We start from the raw sequence: 23,389 nt of genomic DNA on the forward strand, positions 1-23,389 counted from the left end.
AGACCATTCTGGGCTGGGGTGACCCCAGCAGTGATGGTGGTAAGTCCTGTGGAGGGGCTGGATAGGCATTTTGACATTCCCTGTTCATCCCTGGAGCCCACAAAGGGTTGGGGTCAACTTATGGGCTCTAGGGCGACAGTGGGAAATCCCCACAGGCCCAGTGAATGGAAGGATCTGGGTAAGAGGCATAGCCCTGGGCAGTGGGAGGAATAGACAGACTTCTACCCCACCCAGTGGCTCTGACTGGGCACCGTGGTAAGCCAAAACAGGCATCTAAGGAAGGACTAGTCAATAAGCCACTTCATTTTGACCAGGGGCTGAAACCAGAAGGGGAACTTAAGCTGAGCCATTAAACAAAGTGAAGCTGGGCAAAGAGATTCTTCACCCCACTGCTGCTCCCATAGCAACTCCTTCCCCTCCTTTCATTGTCTCTCAAGGTCAACAAATAGCCACACCTTCTAACTCCATGTCTGTCCTGATTGGACAGTGGTTTCCATCTGTGCCTGTGTGGTGACGGTGTACACACACACACACACACACACACACACAAGGCCTGGCTGAACTGCAGCAAAAGGCTGCCATCATCGCCTTGGTGGGTCCTCGGAAGCTGACTTCAGCAGTGTGGGTGGAGTTCAGCAATCTTACAGAACAGAAGCCCACAGACTGCTGAAGAGGTCAAGGTGAAGGGCACTGGGAGACAGAGAAGAGGCCAAGTGGCTCTGGGCAGCTCAACTCCCACAGCCAACAGGTGGTCCCAGATGGGAGGACAGTGTCATTTACAGCTCTCCTAGTGACCTATTTGTGCAAGTATGACTATGGTCAGTATGATGGTGACTGATGCCCCAAAAGCCAGGGACCAAGAGGCCCAAGAAGACTCTGAGGGACCCCCTGCCCCCCACCCCCGGCTTATGGGGGCAGCGGCCCTCAGTCTGCACTCTCCTTGTCCTGAGACTGCCACGGGCCTGACCTCTCATTCACAGCTTCTTTGCCTCACTTATCAGTATTGTGTTTACGGCCTAAGGAGGGAGAGAAAACACCAAGCTGAAATAACTAGGAAGGCTGTTCAAGGAGTAACAGATCCAAAGTGCAAATGAGCAGGTAGGACGTGCAGACTGCAAACCAGGGAAGGCCAGTAGGGGAGTGTTTTCTGAGGAAGAGAGTGCAGGATAAAGGGGAGGGGGTCTGGTGCTAAGTGGTGTGGTTCAGGGCCTGGAGGGTGGGTTGTGCCAGAGGACAGAGAGAGCGCTGTTTTCTCCACATCACAGGGAAAAGATGAGAAATGAGGCTGCGCACAGAGGGAGGGAGCCGGGTGAAGGGCAGTCCTGGAGCGGATCTCATCCACCCGCACCAAGCCCCGCTGAAAAGAGAACGCCTTTTGTGGGAGGTCTGCCCTGCATATGCCCCCTCCTCCCACCTCTACCAGAGGTCTAGAACAAAGAGGCAAAAGGCCTTGATTGATTTTTTTTGTGGTAAAACATATGTAACATTTATCATTTTAAATTAACCATTTCTAAGTGTTTAGTTTAGTGTGCAACCACCTCGACTACCCATTTAGAACTTTGTCATCATCCCAAACAGAAACCCCCTATCTGTTAAACAATAGCGTCCCATTCTGCCCTCCCCTCTGCCCCTGGTCACCACTATTCTACATCTATCTCTGTGGGTTTACCTTTTCTAGATAACTCATGTAAGTGAATCACACAATATGTGCCCTTTTGTGTCTGGCTTATTTCACTTAGCATAATGTCTTCAAAGTTCATCCACATTGTAGCATGTGTCAGAACTTCATTCCTTTTTCAGGCTACTATTCCACTGTATGTGTAGATTCCATTTTGTTGATCATTCCTCTGTTGATGGACACTTGGGTTGCTTCCATCTTTTGGTTATGTTGAATAATGCTGCAATGAACAGAGGTGTACAAGTATCTGTCCGGCTTCCTGCTTTCATTTCTTTTGGATATACACCTAGAAGTGGAATTGCTGGATCACATGGTAATTCTATGTTTAACTTTTTGAGGAACTGCCAAACTGTTTTCCACAGTGACTGTACCATGCCTTGAGCTATTTAAGTGAAAAATAAATCTATTCCAAAAGCCTCCTGTCAACTTGGCCTGGAAAGAAGGTCTAACATCCATATTTCAGGAGGGTGGAGTGCTCCCTTAATGACAGGGGCAATGGAGAACTGGTGGCATCCAGGAGAGAGTGACCAAAAGGGGTCATGTCAAGTAAAAGTGGTGAAGGGACTGGGTGTTTGGCCTGGTGAAGATCGGGTGCTTCCTCTCCACAAAGACCTGTCTCCAGGGCTGTGAGAGACTGTTCCGTGGCAGAGTGGACAGACCTTTCTGCAGCCATGGAGGTAGAAAGGAAGCTGGGTGAAACCTGCCCAGAGACCAGCTTTGGCCGAACACTGCTCTGGGGGCTGGAGCCCGCTGTGGCAGCAGTGCCCCCACCCTGGGCGGTGGCAGAGGTTGTAGGGGGGGCTCCAGGACCCTGGGAATCCAGGGAGAAGACAGCCCAGAGCAGTAGCTCACACTTTCTGGGATTCTTTTATTGTTGTTCTGCTTTTGAACAAATGGGAAGGCGGAGCTTGGAGGGTTTTTTGCAGGTGAAAAAAATCTTTCCTTTTAACACAGGAAATCAGGGAGCACACAGTCTCAACACAAATAGTCGTATAATGGCTGGATTATGAATTTCACTTTGATAAATTTAAACATTAATCAAAATAAACGATTTAAGAGGAGTCCTCTTACCTGAAAGATTTATCTAGAAGCTGGAGGTGCAGAAGAAAATGGGATCAGAGATAAAAAGAGTTCTGAGGCTGAAAACTGCTTACTCAGGTATCTTTACGGCTTTGGACGCCTCTCTGGGTGGCTCAATGAACAACACCTGAGTGCATAGCTGCAGCCTCTTGAGGACGCATTTCTTCTTTAATTGGACTCCCACTACGACTTGTTTCTCAGCCTCGTTTCCTTTCTAATTGTTTTCTGAGTCCTTTTTATTTATTGTCACTAGTAATAGTTACTAGTGCTGTCCAGCAAATATTTCTGCTTCTCCCCTCCGGCATGCTGGGCATTGCTTCCCCACTCCCTTAAAGTATATGTGGCCATGTGACTGGCTTTGGCCAATAAAATGAGAGAAGCGACGTGAGTCACTTCCAGGTGGGAACTTTAAGGGCCCCGTGTGCAATTTACGCTTCTTTCTTTCCTTCCCACTGCCGAGTGACCTGTGACATCCTGGGTGGTGGCTGTGGCCTAAGCCTGGGTCGTTGAGTGAGGATGACACAAATTGGCCCCCAGCCCACCATCAATGGACACTGAGCCTGAAGAAGAAAGACACATTTGGGACAGCCCTCCATGAACTGCGGCCTTAAGAAATAAACCTTTGCTGTTTGAAGCCACCGAGATCTGGAGTTTATTTGCCACCGTAGCATATTAGCTTGTTAGAAAAATCCTTCAACAAAAATTTACGTGCCAAGGTGCTGTCAGTATAGCTGGGAACAAGAAAGCCATGAATAAGAAGTCCAGTTTCCTATAAGAGAGCTAACTTCCAGCAAGGAAGATAACACAGTTAACCATTGCATTGTAGAAGTGTGGACAAGCACAGGGCCCTGAAGAGCTTACACAGCAAATGACCTAATTTGGCCCGGGGTCAGGGAAGATGTAAGGCTGGGATCAGAAGTTGTCCCATGTGAAAGGGAGAAGAGTGTTCCTTGCAGAGGGAACAACGGGAGGGAAATCCCTGAAGGCAGAAGGGAGCTCGAGCAGCAGGAATACAGAGAACCGGGCGGAGACGTGCTGGGACGCGGGGAGGAGGCAGGGGCTGGACCACGCAGCGCTTGGACCTTGCTGGGAAGTTTGGTCTTATCCTAAGAGCGATGGGGTCGCCAAGGGAACGTTGGAAGTAGAAGAGTAATGCGATTTCAACTATTTTTAAAGAGCAGCGGCCAACACAAGATTTGCATGTGGTAAGAAATGTCAGGTGGGGAGAAAAATCAATCCCACGAAGGTCCTCACCGTAAGACAAAAGACGAGGCAGACCCCAAACCCAGCAGCGGTGGCTCTGCCGGCCTGGGCCCAGCCTGCAGGCGCCTCTGGCCGTGGCCGCGACCCCGCTTCAAGCAGGCGGCCTTTCGGGCTCTCAAGGCTCAGGGACACACGCTGCATCCTCCCGCCGGCAGGGGGCGATGAGGCCGCGTCGGGCGCAGACCCGGATCCCGACACCCCCCAGGTTTTGGTTTGTGCGCTGCGGAAGAAGCCTCCGTTCTTCCCTTTAACATTTACTCTCATCTTCTATTCTATAGAGGAGCCTGAGACCAAGGAGGACCCTTGTCCAGAAGAACACGGTCCCTGTTCCCATTCCGAATCCGCCCTGACATCTCTGCCACGTGCAGCCCCACAGACCCCCTTTTTTTCAGATTTCCTTTCCCTTCTCGCTACCCTCCTCTCTGTGACAGTTCCACTTCTTCCTTCTGCCCATAAATTAAAGGAGGTTGTTCTCAAGGTTCCTAACTCAGCACTTTCTTATCTCCGCACTATGCTGACCACGAGCTTTCATTGAAGTTGAATATGTCTAAACCTACATGCCTGGCCTACAGCTCTCTTCTGAGCCCTGATCCCTAACTGTACTGCATCTCCCTGAATTTTCCACAGCCACCTCATGTTCCCCAGGGAGAAGGTCTGATTCGCCTAGCTTGTGTTTTACAGCCAGGTGCCCAAACCTGGTGCAATCACAGAGGGTGGGGAGGGTGGGCAGGCTGGGGTGAGGAGGAGGCGGGAAGTGGTAGAGCACGAAGCCCAGGTGGGGTGCAAGGGGGGAACCAACATGTAAAGGGAGACCACAGGAAGAGGAGAAGTAAAACAGCTGTAGAAGCACAGGCAGAGCTAGAAGAGAGCCAGGAGGGACGGTGTCAATCAAGGAAGCCCAGAGAAAAGAGCCTTGAGAAGAGAGTACACACAAACAGGACACTGGCTTGGCAATTACCAAATTCCATCCATTCAAAGACACATTTTTTTCACATTTGAACACAATGTGTTGTACAACTCATGGCACTTCATTGTTCATTGGTGGTGAGTCCCCCCATCCCTCCATTCTTAGTGGTACATAAAATGATGGTATGGTTTGCAATCTGGAATTTTGGAATTAATGGAACAATGACAGTAATCAAGCACTTTCACTGGAGCAGTAGAGGCAGAAGTCTGAGTGTGACGAGTTGAAAAGAGGACATTCCACAAAATAACTAGGTCTAGACTTTAAAAATGTCAACGTCATAAAAGACCAAAAAAAAAAAAAGGCGGAATCTGTTTTAGGTGAATGGAGACTACAGAGACATGAACACAATAGGTGATCCTTGATTAGATCATTGATCAAAAAATAATCCAGCCTACTGGGATAATTAGGAAAAAATGAATATGGGCCATAAAATAATATTGTATTGATGTCAATTTCTTGACCATGAAAATCCTATTGTAGTTATGAACTAGAATGTCATTGTTCTCAGGAGCTAGAGTATTTAGGGGTGAAGGATAATGATGTATACAACTTACTTTAAAATGGTTCAGGAAAGAAAAGTGTGTGTGTATATATATATATATATACACACACACACACACATATATTTTAGTATTTTCCACATTTGTTATGTATGTAAAATACACATTGATGCATATATATTACAAATATGTGTAATATGCATCTGTAGTATATAGACATCCACAATTTAACATTTTGTCACATTTGCTCAGATTATCTGTATATAAGAAATATATGTGCACATATATATGTATATATATATGATTTATATTCTCTATGTATATAATATATATACTTATTACATATGGAGAGATATGTGTGTGTGTGTGTGTGTACACACATACATGTGCAAATGTGACAAAATGTTAGTTCCTGAATCTAGGTCAGTGATTCTCAACTGAGGATGACTTTGCCTCCCAGATTTGGTGATATCCAGAGGCACTTTCAGTTGTCTCAGTTGAAGGGGTGTTACCAGCATCTGGTAGAGACCAGGGATGCCACGTGGGTACATGAGGCTATCTAAATTGAAATTAATTACAAGTAAGTCAAATAAACATCCAGTTCTTCAGTCTGCACTGGCCGCATTTCCCATGCTCGACAGCCACATGTGGGTGTGGCTACAGTGTTAGCAGGAATATAGAACTTCCCATGGTCACAGAAAATTCGGTGACAGGGCTGTAACCCCTGTCATAGCACTAACTACTGACTACCCACTCCAGCCACCTGAAGACTGAGCTCCATAAAAGACTGCACGTCTGTTGGCCTGATCACTGTCACCCCAGAGCCTGGCATACAGCAGCCCCTCCATAAACTTTCATTAAATGACTAATGACCTGGCCAGTTCTCAACGTTACAGGCATCTCCTTTCAAAACCCACCCCCAGACTTCAGTGAGCCCCAACCTTTGCTTTTTGAAGGTGGGGGAGCCCTTCGTTTTCTAGGCTGAGGGGAAGGAGCTGGCAGAGGGAGAGCTTGAAAGTACAGGATAAAGACTTGTCCTAAAACAAAAATACACTCTCCCACACATGGAAATATATTCCTATCACCACGTAGGAAAGAGTCCAATAATGCACCAAATATACCCAAAAGTTGGCAGAGCTTATCTCCAGATGGGTTCATTGGGGTGATTCTAATTACCTTCTCCATGACGTTTGTTTTTCCAGAGTTCTCTGTGTACATTATTAAGAGGATAGTTAAGTAAGCTCTATGCCCAAAAATGGAAGGAAGGGATTCAGAAGTCAAGTGGCAGGAGGTCAGTCTAAACATGCAGTCTACCCTGAAGACTTGGTGAGGGTGGATGGGGGCAGAAGGTTGAAGGGATCTATTTAGCCTGAGAGCCTCTGGTTCCCCGTGAAGGGGGAAGCCGGGTAAGCAGCTGGGACTAGAACTGTGGTCTCCCTTTCAGCCCCAAGCCCAGTGCCTGCCAGATGCGGCTGCTGAAAACATGTTGTCGAAGGATGAAACAAAGCATAAGAGGATAGAGAAAAGGCCACAGTCCGGGGCACTGGCTCTGGCATCAGGTACTCGCCCTCACCTCCTGTATCTCCCAGGCTTTTTAGATCTTTGCTGGCTGTCATCAGCTTGTGAAAATGAGATAGAACTCACATACCATAGGATTCACCATTTTAAAGTGTACAATTCATTGGTTTTTAGTATATTCACAAGGTTGTGCAACTGTCACCACTACCAACTCCAGAACACTTCATCACCCCAAAGAGGAACCCCTATTAGTAGTCGCTTCCCAGTTCCCTGTCCCCCCACAACCACTCATTTACTTTTTGACTATCTGGAGTTGCCTATTCAGGACAGTTCATATAGATGGAATTATGTAAGATGTGTCCTTCTGAGTCTGGCTTATTTCACTCAGCACAATGATTTCAAGGTTCATCCATGTTGAAGCAAGTATCAGATAAATGTCATTTCTTTTTATGGCCAAGTAATATTCCACTGAATGGATAGACCACATTTTGTCTAGCCATTGTTGGGGGATATTTGGGTTGTTTTCACTTGGGTCTATGATGAATATTGCTGTTACGAATGTTCAGATGGGAGTTTTTGTGTGTATATTTTCAATTCTCTTGGGCATATAACTAGGAGTGGAATTGCTGGGTATATGGTTTACAGTAACTCTACTTACAACGTTTTAAGGAACGGCTAAACTGTTTTCTATAGCAGCTGCACCATTTTACATTTCCACCAGCAACAAACAAGGGTCATGTTTTCTCAACATCTTCGCCAACACTTGTTACTATCTCTTTTTAATTACATCACCAATTTTGCAAGGGGCACGTCCATTCTAAAAAATATTCTCTATCTAAATGAAGTACCAAATCTTCCTTCCCTGTCCATGGACATTTTGCTTGTTCCTGTGGTTGCTGTTCCATGGGGTCCAGCCCCTACGCTCACTCCTAAATAGAGCCTTCATCACCAAAAGCTGCAGTAGCCTCATAGTGAGGCATCCTGCCTCCCACAGATCACATGTGGCCTGTGTGTGGACTTTCCCATCACGGCTCCTTTCATACGCTCCCCTTTGAATCCTCACCCGCAGGAAGGATCAGGATCCTGGCTGATTTGGGTTTAGGGGAAATAAAAAATAACCAGGCTCGAGGATCTGTTTTTTTATCAGAGTTCCTCCAGATGTCCTATAAATGCAGCCCTATCCTCCTCTTAATCATCTTCACAAACTGTACGATGAATGCGCTTTATTGAAACTGAAATAGAAACAGAGCTGCTCTCTGTCATGATGGAACCCGGGCATCGGCCTCCCTCCCCAGGCTGGGGGCCCCTACAGAGTAGCATCTTCCTGGTGCCAAGAATAGGAGATGCTCAATAAATTATTAAAATGAGATAATTTTGTTTAAATTTTAAATGGAGTGTTTCACCAAAAAATCTGAATTTCAAAGTAAAATGTGCCACAACTTTTCTATGGCTCGCATGTGAGAGTTCTCATGTACGATACCACCATCGTAGCTATATAATTTAAAGCTCCTAACAGCGCCTCAGAACGCCTGTGTTCCAATGAGCACAAGACTAAACTAGCCTTTAGCTACTCTACTAAAACCTGGGGAGAAATCTGCAGCACCCAAGTACCCCATCCATTCAGATCAGCACTTCCTCTATTCCGATGCTGAAAATCCTTCCTGCTCATCATTTAACCACCTCAGAAGAAGAAAGCATTTCCACTTCCAGATGATCTCCTAAGCCCGTAAAAGTCTGCTGACTGGCACATCTCTGCTCTCCCCTCAACATGTCATCTGTGCCGTGACAAGATCAGAAGGCAGCGCTGCAGGTGCCACCTCCCCAACATGCCAATAAACATAGCTGCTTAGACACAAGCTCTTGAATTCAAGTGAGGCAGAGGAGGGTCTTAGACATCCTACAAGTTCATTGGCTCAACAAGCCTTTTAGCATCTGGTGAGGCAGAGTTAACTTGAACAGTGCTTCTCCAGGGGTCTGGTCCAGCAGCAGCACAACCTGGGGGAATAGTGGAAACTTAAATTCTCGCACCCCATCCTTCCTACTGGGTAGGGCCCAGCATTCTGTGCTTTGACAAGTCCTCAGGTGATCATGGTGCGAGCTTAGCTGCAGAAGGACTGGACTAGAGTTGGTGTGTCTACAAACGGAAACCGCTCGGATCCAGCCCAGTGGTCTCCGGCTGAGTGGGAAGGTGGCCCTGTTTGCCAGGCCTGGAGACAGAACAGAAAGGGCCCCTTCAGGATACAGGGAGCACCAACCTTCACCCGAGTGAGGGCTCCTTTGGCAACAGCCAAGGGCTCACACTGAGTCTACACAGACAATACAGCCAGACATACGTCACCCCCAACAAACTCACGTGGGTTCCAAGTACCCCACTTCTTTGCTACAAAGATTCACATGATTGCCTTTTTTCTCTGATATTTATGAAGTCCTGAGTCCTGGGTTGCAGCCTTCCTTAGCAAGCTTTGTGAACTTTTGAGATCCCACAAGGCAGCCTGTGACATCGTGAAAAGTAATTCCAACAAACTAGACACCTGTCTCTGGACAGGTGCTGCCTGGAGGAATTAGCTTCGAGCTCAGAACTGTGAATGGAGACAACAGTGCAGGTGTCAGCGCCAGGGGAGGTAGTGAGATGTGCCAGGAGACAGAGCAGAAGGCAGGGGTGGGATGCTAAGTGATGCAGAGATGGTGCTTTTACTTAAAAATACCTTTCCTTCCAAGTTTCGCATTTGAGGCTTTTAGGCCTTTGGGGCCGAGGAGAATGAACTGCGGTTTTCTCTCTTAAGTGTCTCTGTACAGGCTGGGGAGATCCAAGGCAACTCCGTAAGTCAGGGTCAGCCAAGTTTAAGAGAAAGGCTGCAGGTGGGAAGAAGACGTGAGTGTGGAGAAAAAGAGGGAGAGGAGTCGAGTGAAAGAAAAAGAAGAGGAGAGCGAGGGCTGACCTGCCCTCTTTTCCTTGCGCCCCAGTCATTGATGCTGTGGGCTTGTGTGAGCCACTGTCCCTACACCCTAGCGGGGTCAGAGCAGGAGTGACAACCGTGGTCTCCACCAGTGGCTAATTCAAATCAGACAAGAGTTAGGCTGTTGAGAAGAAAATTATAGAAACAAAATATTTATTATTTTTCCTAAAAAAGACAAAGAAAGGAAACTACCCAAAAGAGGGAGGTTCATAAGCAAATCCTGTGCTTTTCTAAATAACATGCGCCCACTGGCAAAAGAAAACAACTCATGCAAGCTAGAACTGCCTTTGGAGAGCAAGGTTTAATTCTGACCCAGAATTATAGTAACTTTTGAAAGTTCTGTCAATGCAACCACGCTATTTGGAAATTACTCAGACTTCTTTTCTTCCCTCCTTAGCTTCTGAAGAACGGGAGTGGCTCACCCGACCTGGGTTTAGCTAAGGAAGTAAAATGCATTTCTTTATCATCAACTACCACAGAAAAGCACACTTAGCTTGCATCTCAAATTGTCTTCAGGAGAGTCTATTTTGCTTGCAACACTGGTATTATTCTTTCTTTTCCCCAAGTGCTGTTCTCTGCAACAGAGAGGAGCTGGGAGATGCTCTGGCTTAGGTCTTGTTTTTCCCCTTCTTGGACTTGGCAGCGCCTGGCCAGCGGAAGCCGCGCAGGTGCAGGCAGTCGGCCACGTTGTGGGCGATGTAGTGGAGGTTGAGCATTGCGGCGGGGCTGAATATGTCCACTTCTGGTTTCTTCTGCTTCTTCTCGTGGGACTTGCGCCGGCCTTTTCTTTTCCCTTTACCTGGCTTTCAAAGACAAGGATGTATACGAGGCAAAAATTAGTTTTTATAACCTTGACGTAATTTTCCACATTTCCCACCAAACTGACGGGGAAAGAATTCCTAAAAGGAAAAAACTGCGACAACAACAGAATCTTTTGCCTGGAGTGGGAGGAGAAGTCACACACAACCTAATGCCTAGCAGGGCCCCCAGATTAACAGAGGCCCAACCTAACGCAACCAATGTCTGGACCTTGTTTTCATTCTGATTAGGACAAACAAGCTGTAAAAAAGACTTTTTTGGGGCAATTGAGGATTTGACAATATCAAGGAATTATTCATTCTACTAAGTCTGACAAGGCATTGAGTCATGGAAGAAAATGTTCACACGTTTCAGAGAGGCACACTACAATCTGCAGGATGAGATGGAAGCAAGCCTGAGATTTGCTTTAAAATACTACACCTTTCTTCTCCTTCCTCCAGCTCCCAAATGAGGGACGGACAAAGCAAAGGTGGCAAAATGCTTATAATTTCTGAATCTGAGATATGGGGGATTCATTTTACTAGTCTATTTTTGTGCCTGTTTGGAAATTTTCCTAATAAAAATCAAATGAAAACATATTAGATAATCAGGATCAAATATACGTTTTGGCACTTGTGTGACTCTACCTCATTAAGCAGTCACAGGGATGAAGTGGGACAGGAATATACAGCACTTAGCCGGGGGCTGCCATGAAGTTCGCACTCGGTACATGTACATGCTGCTATCACCTTTATCACCAGTAATCCTCAGAGCTGTGTTTCAAGGGAGGGAGGTATTATTTCTGTCTTAAAAATGGAAAAGAAGAGACAGCGAAGTCACCGTGCAAACCGGCACCCACCAGGCTCAGTGCCTGTGCTAGCCCCGCCACCAGGCTGCTGGGTGAACGCCCTCTGGGCAAAGGAATGGATACTACCCTCAGCGGGGAATAAACTATCTCCGAAGTTTTGCTGGAGCTGCACAAAGCTGAGTGGATTTCTCTATGTCCTATGACCCACCCATACAGAAGACAACAGGTGGAAGTTTGTTATTTAGAAAGTGTCTCTTCTAGGCAAGGGAAAGGAGGAGTGTAGTAAGCCATGAAGGATGCCTGCAAAGGCTAAATGTTTGCGTGAAATAGATGTCTTGTTCATAGCATCTCACTTTAAAAATGTCCCAAGCTAAACAAAGAGAAACATAGTCAGTGTATTAAAAACCCAAAAGTATATTTTTGTTGAGTGAAATGGAGGACGCTCCTAGATACCAAGCCCAGGAATGAAGACGAGATGTATCTTGTGACATAGCGGCCCGGCTTCTGAGAGGAAACCCAAATGAAGAGAAACAACACGGAGCCCCATATGATAACTGCACCCGCTGATACAGCATCCCTTAAGTTACAGGATGGACACCGCCAAAAGCTCTTAAAGATTTTAAGTCTTGGCTTCCTTTCTGATTTTACACTTTTTTTGCGTGTCAAATACACTTACCTGGAATAATTGCAAAAAGTGTATGTCTTCACATTACTATATCTAAAATAAATAAACAAGGACCTACTGTATGGCACAGGGAACTATATTCAATTTCTTTTAGTAATATATAACAGAAAAGAATCTGAAAAGAAAAAATACATACGCATGTATATGTATAACTGAATCACTCTGCTGTACACCTGAAATACTGTAAATTAACTACATTTCAATAATTTTTTTAAAAAAATGCTTGTCAATCTTTAAAATGGTTTGAGAACAAAGATTCTCACAAAAGTTTGAGTTTTTTTATTGAAAGTTCTCATCTTTTGGTAGAAGATTCTAAAATTCATATGGAAATGCAAAGGACTTGGAAGAAGAAGAACAAAGCTGAAGGAATAATGCTACCTTATTTCAAGAATTACTAGAAAGCTACAGGATCCAGACAAGGTGTTAAGGTAGATAGATGAATAGAATAAAGAATCCAGAAATAGATCCACACATACACAAACAACTGATTCAACTGATCTTCAACAGAAGTGCCAAAGCAATTCAGTGGAGCAAGGATGATCTCTTCAATACATGGTGCTGGAAAAATGAATATCCACTTCAAAAAAAAATGAACTTTGATTCATACTGGCACCGTATGCAAAAATTAAGTCAAAATGGCTCACAGACCTAATTAGAAAAATCCAAACTATAAAACTTATTCTTTTTTTTTTTAAACTATAAAACTTATAGATGAAAATAGAGGAAAAAACCTTTGTGTCCTTGGGTTAGGCAAAGATTTCCTGGGTATGACATCCAAATTGATGTTTGTAAAAGAAAAAAATTGATAAATTCACCACCAAAATTAAAATGTGTGCTCTTCAAAAGATAATGTTAGGAAAATGAAAAGCAAAGCCACAGATTGGGAGAAAATATTTGCAAATAATCCTTCTTGAATGTGGTGATGGCTTAATGGGTGTATATGCCAAACTTAACAAACTATACATTTTAAATATGTGCAACCTATTGTATATCAATTATACATCAATAAATCTGTTAAGAAATTATTATAAGGGAATGACATTTTTCAGTTTCTGAGCTAGTTGGGTTGGCTGAATACAACCCCATGGGTCTTGGCTGTTCTGGTGTCAGAACACAGAGCTCCCGACTTAAAAGTCTCCAAACTCCTTAAAGAAGACCAATTTGGCTCGAGACACACTGGCCTGCCTTCTAGTTCCCAAACTCGCTAAGCTCCTGCCTGCTCCCTCCTTTTCCTGCAGATCTTCATAGGGGGCATAATTTATCTCTTATCTTTGTGCTGGCCTCTGCTCAAATACCTCTTCAGAAAAACCTCCCAGACATCACGCCTATATTCTATTTATAACTAGGGTGACCATATAACTTACTGTCAAACCAAGACACGTCAACAAACATTAACCAACATCAACTTGGGACTGTCTTGGGGCAAAGGGGGAGGAGGTACAGATGGTCTCCCAACAACCCTCCCAGCAGTACCTTCCTCTCCTTACCCTAAGCATTCTTCACTATTTAATTGTATTTTTTTGTTTATGTGTTTACTGTATGTTTTCCTAACCAGAGGTTTTGTCTATCTCTGGCACATTGTAGGGATGAATAAAATATGCCTAGTGAATAAAATGCAACTCGGGTGCAATGCAGACAAATGATTTAGAAAGCAAATGTGTATTTCTCCTTTTCTGGATTTTAAGATGCCTCCTTCATTCAATGAATACTTAACAAACATTTCCTGTGCATGAGGCCCCATATCAGATGGAGAGCAAAGCAGATCTGGGCCTCCGCCCTCAAGAGACTTACAGTCCAGTGACGGGGGAAATCACAAACATATTTACTTACCAACTCTGCTGTGAAGGAGAGCCCAGAGTACATGGCATTATGATGACATTGGGTGGGTGGTGGAGTGACTTAGTCTGAGATAAGGAAGAAGGGTTTCTGAGGAATGGCCTTCGGGCTGAGGGCTGGGGAATTCCCAAGCATAGCAAACAGCCTGTCAAATTAAATGGACCAAAAAAAAAAAAAAAGTCAAAGTGGTCAGCTCATAGGCAACAACCACAGAGGCAGTGAAAGGAGCTGAGGCTGGAAAGGTAGGCAGGCTGCAGCTCTGGCCTGGGGCCTTGTAAGCTAAGATATTTGAACTTTGTCCAAGGAGCAGTGAGAAGCCATCAGCTTAAATGGCTTTACTTATTAAACCATTCTGCTTCAGTTCCCTGGTCTCTAAAAGAAAATGGCAGTGTTGACCACAGGAAGTAACCGGGGAATGACTTAAATTTAAAATCAAGAGATATTTATTTGGTGTCTTTACACACAACGAACTGGAAGCAACACAGGTTTACCAAACACATTTCTATACTACAGTCTAATGGGAGGTGAGCTCTCCAAGGCCAAATAGGCAAGGCACCATAAGTGAGGTGCAGAGAGCTATGGACACTTAGGGAGCAATGGGGGAGCAGGAGGTAGTTCAGAGATGGTCGGTCTTTAAGTAGATCGATAGTTCAAGATGGGGCAGGTGCAGAAGGCTTCCAGAAGAACGTGGGTCTAGGTGGAATGGGGTTTTGTTTTTGTTTTTAAAGCAGAGAAGATAATATGGTAGCTAAAGCTCAAGAGGTTGAGGCCCCTTTACCAAGGGCTCTGAGCACCAAGCTCAAGCAGAGCAGGGCCTAGTTCAGCAGACAGTACAAGTCCCAGAGGACCTGGGTTGGGGGCTACAAGGTCACAGCCCTTCAGGGATGATCAGACTAGCAGGGAAGGAGGGCAAAGGAGATGGACAGCCCGTGGACAGTGATAGCCAGCTACTGCCAGAATCCAGGAGGTGGTAGTAAGGAAGGCCTAACAGCGGCAGTGAAGGTGGGAGGCAGGCCCCAAGAGACTGGATGAGGGCTAGGGAACAGGAATGCTTGCAAGTCTGAGGCCACGAGAATGAATGTGCCGTTGGGAAGAGCTGAGATGGTAGTAGTTAAAAGAGCTGGATTTTGAACACAGTTTGAAAAGGCTCTCTAGTGGAGAGACCCAGCGGGAAGTTGGAAATGGCAGTTTGGCGATTCAGCGAGGTTTCGTTTACATTGGAGCTCTGTAAGCCAACGACTTGGAGTTTAGGTGTAAATAAGGATGTTGCAAGCTTTCCCAGGCATAAAATGCAAGAACTCCCCGCACAAAAGTTCTCCACCAAAGCCCTTCCTCAAAATGGGGTTGGAAGGTAGAATCACTCTCTAGAGCGGGCACTCCGAGTTGCACCAGGGCTCATTTTGTATTTCCTTAACCCACAGAGAAGAATCCCACATGGGCCCCTGGGCAGCGACAAGAGAAGCTAAGTGCATGGCCAGTCTCTGTTGGTGTGCACTGGCGCCCAGGGCATTTTCTGGGTGTGAAAGTTGTTCAACAGAACCAAGGGACTTCAACCAACTCGCAAATAAGGGCTTAGCCTGATTCTGCGGTTGCTGTCCCGTTCGGCGGCACAGCCACCTAGGAAACCCCGCTCCCCTTTCATCTTTACCCCAGGTGTACAGATCACTGGGTTGGACACTACCCACAACGGAAATCTCGTGACGCGGGCAACAAATCTTAGTAAAGCTTGTCTCTAGGAGGCAAACGGTATTAATTAATTTAACAAAAGCATCGTAACCTCTTATACTAAACTAAGACGTGTATTACCATGGCAATGCTTTCTCAGTTGAGCAGGTGAGTGTGGCATATGTTCCCAATCCTGAAATAAAGAGAGAGACCCCAGTTCTCCGCATCGCCTTGGGGCGATGCCCCCGCGCCCATTCCTGCGGCTCACCCGGCTGCCACCTCCGCACTCGCCAGTGAACCGCCGCAGGCCCGGGGCCTCGCCACGCTTCTCAGGAGCCCGCTCCCGCGGCGCTGCGCGAGGAGGCCGAGGCACTCGGGGGAGCCCGCCGGGGTGAGGGGGGGCCGCCGGCCACCGACCTGGGCTGGAGCACCCGCCGCACGGAGGGTGCGGGCTGCACGCCTCGGGGGCTGGGGCACCGGGCTCGCGGGCGCCGCAGGGCCGCGCGCACAAATGCCGGGCGGCGCGCGCCGCGGGGGCGGGGCCGCGCAGTGTTTATCTGTTGCCAGGACACCGGGGCCTGGCGCCCGGCCGTTGAGCCGAGTCCCGCCCGCCCAGCCCGCGCGCCGAGCCCGCGCCCGCCTTCCTGAGGGCCGCCGCGGTCCCCCGCTGGCCGCGCCGCTCTGGCTGGGTCATTTCACATCGCGCGACGGCGACCACACCTGCGAGCGCCTGGAACCCGGGCTCGGCGGGGGGCGACTGGCTTTGGGCGACGGGGTGGGCGCAGGCGAGCTCCGGGCCAGACCCCGTGGGGCGAGCGGCGGGCCGCGGGCGGTGGGCCGCGTGTGTGGTACTGACCTTGGAGTGGGCGGACTCGGCTGTGCGTGCGAGCTCGGCCACTCGCTGGCTGACCTTGGTGAAGGTAACCAAGACCCCATGACCTTTTTTGGAAAATGAGATAAAGCCTTTGAGTGTTGAAGTGAAAAATAACATGGGGAAAAGTTTGTAAAAGAGCCTGTAATAATACAAACATTATAAAATGTTTGTAAAAAGGCCTGAAAAAAGTTCTTATACCTGACGTGGGATTAGGCAAGAAAGGATACAGTAGCTGCAGTTTCGCCTCCCAACCTTGAGTTCATCCTGACATCATCCTCCCTGCAGAAGAATACAGTTTGGGAGTTAGGACCCTCATTTTTATGACTCATTCCTTTTTATTCAAGTTATTAGGCATCTGTCATGTGCCTGACACTCAGTTCTAGGGCTTGGGAATTCAGCCATGAATGCAACAAAGTTCTTCCCTTTTTTAGAGGGGGAGGGTATGAAATGGGGGACATGGCAGACATTAAAAATGTTAGGTGCAACAGGATGTTTTACATTGGGTGTTATTAAATTGATGTGACGGCTGGCTGCTAATATTGGTGAGTGGGATGGACTTGGAAGGCATTATGCTAAGTGAAATAAGTCAGACAGAGAAAGACAAATACTGTAAGATATCACTTACATGTGGAATCTAAAAAAAAACAACAAACGAGTAAACATAACAGAAGAAAGACTCACAGATGTAGAGAAGGAGCCAGTTACCAGTGGGAAGAGGGAAGGGGGAGGGGCAAAATGGAGATGGAGGATTAAGAGGTACAAACTATCAGGTATAAAATAAGCTACAAGGATATATATTGTACAACATGGGGGATGTAGCCAGCATTTTATAGTAACTATAAATGCAGTATAACTTAAAAATTGTGAATCACTATCGTATGCCTGTAACATATAATATTGTACATCAACTATACTTCAATTTAAAAATGATATTGAAAAATAAATACATAAATAAAGTTAAAAAAATTAAATTGGTGAGTGGGGAAGGTCTCTCTCAGGAGGTTTAACTGAGTTTTGAATGATAAGGAGAAGTCAGCTATGCCAAGATCAGGGAAAAGGATATTGCAGGCCCAGGACAGGAGGAGACTGGACCCAGAAGCAGGGGTGGGGTCCTGAAAGACTCTGCAACCAAGGGTAAGGTGTGTTTTTGTTTGCCTTGTTTTGATTGATGAGCTGGATTCCAAAGAGAAGTATTTGTATACCAGGTTCTCATATATATGCTTTCCTTAATCCTTCATCAAACAAAGCAAACACAAGTTCCAACTGCTTTTAATTTGTCTGGTAGTGTTTTTGAGTCCATATGCCCTTGACATGGCAAATTGTCCTCTCTGCCTATGCTTGCTTCCTCCTCTGCTGCCCCCCCCCTTAATCTCTGGATGGAGAGGGCTCACGGTCCCTGCTTCCAGTCTTTGAATTACCATAATTCTCTCAGGTTAACCCCTATCAAGCTGACTCCCAAATCTGTTCCAGCCCTGTTTTTCCTGAGTTCCAGATTGAAGGTCCAGAGCCTTGCTGCCGTGTTTTAAAATTCAGCTGTCTTAAAAGTAGACCTGTGGTTGGGGTGTGGGTGTGGTGACATGAAGTGTGTTTAGAGGGAGAACATTGACTCTGCAAAGGGTTAAGAGGAAAATTTGGAAGTGATGGAAATATTCTGCACCCTGATGCGGTGGTAGTAACACCAGTGCGGGGCTGGCTACATAATTTACGTGGTTCAGTGCAAAATGAAAATATAGGGAAGCAGAGGGAAAAGCCACTAAAGGTACTAAATTATGAAACTTTTTCCTTTTTTTTTTCTTGTGAAATCTTTTTTCTATCAACCTATCCTGCTGTTTTTGTTTGCTATTGAATGTTGTGTTTCCCCAGGGGAACAGGGACACAACCTTTCCCAGGTATCTTCCATTCCCCCAGGCTGCCACCTCACAGGGTGACCTCCAAGGAAATGCAGCAGCCTCTGTGCTGGGATGTGCTTGGTACCTGGACCCTGATGGGTGAGATGCTCACATGCTACTCTCTGAATGTACTGGGGTGCAGCCATACCCTGCCCTGAGACATCCGGGTGCCAGCCTGACCTGAGGTGGAGTGGGGGTGGAATGGGTGAGAGGGTTACAGGAAGTGAGGGTGACAGGAGAGACTCAGAGCTCAGGCTCCAACTACCTTCCCCCATCAAAGTTCCTTGTCTCAAGCTTTGTTTACAAAACAAATTCAAAGATAAATTAAGAATTTCAAGACTGAACTCAGAGCATTAAATCCCAAGCACAGAGCCCTTCTGAGAGTAGCACCCTTTGTGACCACTGGTCTCATGCCCATGAAGCTGGCCCTGTGCAGGTATAGACATTTGTCAGAATTTATTATACACTTCAAATGAGGGCAGTTTATTACAAGTAAATTATACCTGGATAAAATTGGAACCTCAGCCTTACCCTATCTAAAATAAAACACTTATCATAGCAAATGTGCATTTCTTTTTGTTTGGCTAAGACATTAGCAGCCCTTTAGGCACTACTGTAAACTCATCACCTTTGATACCTCCCTCCTTGTATCCAGAACTCTCACATACACCTACCTGAGCTGCCTCCTGACCTTCCTGTGTATGGATGGTGCCACCTGTGCCCAGTCGCCCAGGATCAAACCTCAGTGTGCCCTCCGTCACTTCTTGTCCAGCCCTATCTCTCTGGGGGACTGCCCATTCCCCCTTTTTTCCCCTGTTCCCCAGACCACCACCTGTGTTAAGTGTATCCTGGCCCTCCTGTCTCGCGGGCCTCTTGCACTCCAATATTCTTTCTAAAGCATACATTTAATCATGTTTCATCCATTTCCAAGAACTTTCAATGACTACTTCCTACAGTTAAGAACTCCTTAGTCCAGGGGGTGGAGGGTGGGAAAGGATAGACTGGGATTTCAAAATTGTAGAATAGATAAACAAGATTACACTGTATAGCACAGGGAAATATACACAAAATGTTATGATAACTCACAGAGAAAAAAATGTGACAATGAGTGTGTATATGTCCATGAATGACTGAAAAATTGTGCTGAACACTGGAATTGGACACAACATTGTAAAATGATTATAAATCAATAAAAAATGTTAAAAAAAAAAAGAACTCCTTAGTATGGTACTTATGGCCTTTGAAAATTTTGCCTCAATCTGCTCTTCTATCTTTATTCTCAGTGGCCCTATATACCTCATTTTTGCCACATTCCTTAGTCTCTGGGATTTGTCTCACTCACACCTCCCAGCCTTTGCTAATATGGTCCCCTTTACCTGGAACGCCTTCTCCCCCTCACCTATCAAAAGCTTATTCCACCTTAAAGGCCTGGCACAAATTATACCATCTCTGTGAGCTCATTAATCACAACACCTTATGCCAATTAAAGCCAGCCAAAACCTCTGGCATTGCACTTATCTAAACTGTAGTTATATGTTGACTTGTCTGCTCCACAGCGAGCAGCCTCTGAGACTCATCTCTGTATGCCACAGCAGTAGACACAGATATTCATGGAGTAATTTTTGTGATTTAGTGAGCAGTATTATCCTCTTCATTCTGCCAAGCTCAGGGAATTCTTCGTTCTCATTGACCTCTGAGCCTAAGTTAATTTGCTCTCCTCCCCTCCTTCCTGTTAAGTCTCCTGACTTTTTTCTGAGCTGTGCATTATGCTCCTTGCTCATCCTGACCCCAGTCAGCCATCTCGTGCCTGTCTGCCTTCCACTGCACTCAAGTGTTGGCTGATCTCAAAGTCCAGTCCTCAGCGCTGTGAGGTTCTCCCTCCGATGAGGTCTCCCCCTCATGTGATGTCTCAGCCAATGTCAGTGACTGCCTCTCTCGGGATGACACAATCTTTCTTGGGGCCTCCATCTGAGCTCCAGTCCTAAGGCCTCATTATTGCCTGGACTTAGGGCCTCTCACCTCCATGTCGGCCTCTCTTAGTTTCCACTGTCAGTGCCACACTGCTTTCCCCGTCTCCTGCTCTGTGTCATCTCTGACTTGTCTCTCTCCGTTTTGAATAAGTCCATCACCAAGGCCTGGGCATCCTTTGGAAATTCTCTTGTGTCAGTCTCTCCCTTGACACCCTCATCATTTCAGACTAGAGCTTCATCACTGTGTGCTGCAAATAATAGTTAACACTGAAGGAGTGCTGGCATCAGGCACCCTGCCGAGCATTCTGCACACCTCACAGCATTTCTGTTATATTCCGATTTGCATGTGAGGTCAGAGAAAATATCTTGCCCAAGTTCACACAAGCAGAGTCAAAGCCAGCTCTGTCTGTCCAGCCTGGCAATGTTAACACTAAAATCTTCAAGAAGGTACCTGGACTTGAGGGCAGAAGATGTGAGTTCAGGTCTTGGCCTCAATACTTATTAGTTATGTAATTTGGGGCAATTCTCTGAGCTTCACTTTCTTCGCTTGGCTTGCTGTGAAGGTGATAAGGTAGAATGCATGGGAAAGTGCTTTGTGAATCAAAGTGTTTCCAGTAAGCCTGACTTTAAAAGATATAAAGTTTGGGGATAGGGGCAATAGAATGGGGAGAGATGGATAAAAGGGTTCAAATTTTCAGTAATAAGCTGAATAAGGCCTGAGACGCTAACGTAGAACATGGTGACTGTACTTGGTAACACTATAATGTATAGTTGAAGTATGCTAAGAGAATGAAACATAAGTGTTCTCTCACACACAAGAAGGTAAATATGTGAGGTGATGGATGTGTTAATTAACTCAATTGTGGGAATTCTTTCATGATGTATATATGTATCAATTATCACATGGTATACTTTAAATGAATGGTTTAGGGACATTTGGTGTAACTTCGATGAGGAGGGCTGCTGAAGTGTGGGGCCAAAAGGCAGACTTATAACAAAGAACGAAGGTTACTGTTAGAATCAAGGGATAATGTCATTGACAAATAAGCATTTTTCTCAAATACCAGTCCACTGAAGAATCACTTACTATTTAGGATTTAAAATCTGTTTATTCTACAAGAACCAAACAAATCTTCCTGCATAAACTGGAAGATGATGTTCAATTTAGATAACTATTCAAACTCACATGGGAATAGCACTAGTTAATTTTATCTATTTGTGAATACACAGCCTTATGTCTTTTTTATAAATAGTGACATTAACTGTGCTGTTCTTTAAAAAAATATAACATTACCAGAATTGAAGCACGCATTCTTAGAGTATCCAGAATTAGAATGTTCTGTTACTATCTTTCTTAGAAGTTACATTTAAAAATTCCTATTTCCTCCTACTCTTGTGGTCTCTCCCTCCCTCCCCCTCTCCTTCCCTTCCTTCCTTTCTTCTCTTTTTCTTTTTATCTCATTAAGTTCAACAGTATGGCATTGCATTCATTTCACCCACTATAGACCTAATATTGAAGAGGAAGTTACAGAAAAAATTAAATGTTCTTTGTAGATAATCTCTGGTCAGCAACTAGGGTCTCAGCAGTGAGAACCTTGGGGCACAGTAAGACCAGGTGGGGAAGACTCAGGAAAGAAAACCATCTAGAGCAGGGGTCAGCAAACTCAGATAGCACATATTTTAGGCTTCCAGGTTTTATGTCTTCTTTTTGCAACTACTCAACTCTGCTGACGTGGAATGAAAGCATTCATAGACAACATGTAAATGAATGAGTGTGGCTATGTTCCAATAAAACTATCATGGAAACTAAAATTTGAATTTCATAGAATTTCCATGTGTCATAAAGTATTTTTCTTGTATGGATTTCCACCCCCCACCCCGACCATTTAAGAATGTAAAAACCATTCTTAGCTCACAGGCTGTATAAAACGTTGGTGAGCCAGATTTGGCCCATGTGCTATGGTTAGCTGATCCCTGAGCTAGAGAATTTAAATGCTATTTATTGTTCTTGCTGGGGGATTCTTTAATAGGGAGGGGACTGAAGTGGGAAGAACCAGCAATTATTGAACCCTCATGTTTAGAAAGCATTATTCTAAGCACTATGATATTGACACATTTAATCCTTACAACTCTAGAAGGTAGGTAGTATTCATATCCATTTGCAGATGGAAAATCTGAGGCACAGAGAGTTGAAATAACTTGTCACTTATCACACAGCTAACAGAGGCAGAGCCTGGATGTAATAACTCACCAACTTGGGTCCGGCTCCCTCAGTCTGAGCCATTATGCTGTACGGCCTTTCTGGGTAAAATCTCACATCTTGCGACAAAGACAAGCATCCACATGGAGGATCTTTGTCCTGCCAGCTCCATTAAGCATTGGAACAAAAAGTTACAGAATGTTCAAAGTAATGTTTCCATTGGAGGCAAGGGGACAGATGGCGCTGTCTTATTAAACTCACTGTCACCAGAGGTGTTTGAGCAGAGGTGGGATCCCTTTTGTACTCTTGTAGTTCCTTAGAAAGACTTTGCTTTTTCTATCAAATAAAAGTAAAAAATTTAAAATCCTTGCTTTTTGGAACTTAAATCTAGTTAATTACTAAAGGAGCAAACAGGCTGAGCATCTCCCCAAAGCCCACTCAGGCAAAATCTCATTCTATCTACAGGATCTGGGAGTCTGAATGGCCAGAACTGCTGGTAGGAAATTGTATTTCAGATTGCTTTGGCCTATTGCTATGAGAACTGAGTGAATCTCCCTTACCTTCATCCCTACTACAACTACACACAAGCACATGCACACACACCCCATTCTTCCAATATTTACCCTTTCTTCTAACATTTCTTCCTAGCTGAAAAATGTTTGAAAGCAGTGTTAGGGAAGAATTACTTGATTTAATCGTTG

General features: G+C 45.4%; 1 protein-coding gene and 1 long non-coding RNA gene across 7 annotated transcripts; one reads left to right on the forward strand and one right to left on the reverse strand.

Annotated features, from left to right (window-relative positions):
• Positions 1–526: 526 nt before the first annotated feature.
• On the forward strand, positions 527–3,397 carry LOC140697540 (uncharacterized). Of its 2 annotated transcripts, XR_012074681.1 has the most exons (3): positions 527–818; positions 981–1,098; positions 3,219–3,397. It is a non-coding gene; the product is annotated as an uncharacterized lncRNA (long non-coding RNA). The 2 variants fall into 2 exon arrangements; XR_012074680.1 differs by having other exon boundaries at positions 527–1,098.
• Positions 3,398–10,245: 6,848 nt separating this feature from the next.
• Positions 10,246–16,191, reverse strand: SMKR1 (small lysine rich protein 1). 5 transcript variants are annotated; one of them, XM_072964505.1, is made up of 4 exons: positions 16,024–16,146; positions 15,897–15,948; positions 14,085–14,235; positions 10,246–10,766 (listed from the first exon to the last, which is right to left on the reverse strand). In XM_072964505.1, the coding sequence occupies exons 3-4, from the start codon at positions 14,115–14,117 to the stop codon at positions 10,572–10,574; spliced, it is 228 nt and encodes a 75-aa protein (XP_072820606.1). In that variant the 5' UTR covers positions 14,118–14,235; positions 15,897–15,948; positions 16,024–16,146; the 3' UTR covers positions 10,246–10,571. The 5 variants fall into 5 exon arrangements, with proteins under 5 accessions (XP_072820606.1, XP_072820607.1, XP_031529984.1 ...); XM_072964506.1 differs by having other exon boundaries at positions 16,035–16,143; XM_031674124.2 differs by lacking the exons at positions 14,085–14,235; positions 16,024–16,146 and adding an exon at positions 16,173–16,191.
• Between the last annotated feature and the right edge of the window lie 7,198 nt (positions 16,192–23,389).

The sequence above is a fragment of the Vicugna pacos genome, chromosome 7, assembly GCF_048564905.1.
Source record: "Vicugna pacos chromosome 7, VicPac4, whole genome shotgun sequence".
Lineage (NCBI taxonomy): Eukaryota > Metazoa > Chordata > Mammalia > Artiodactyla > Camelidae > Vicugna > Vicugna pacos.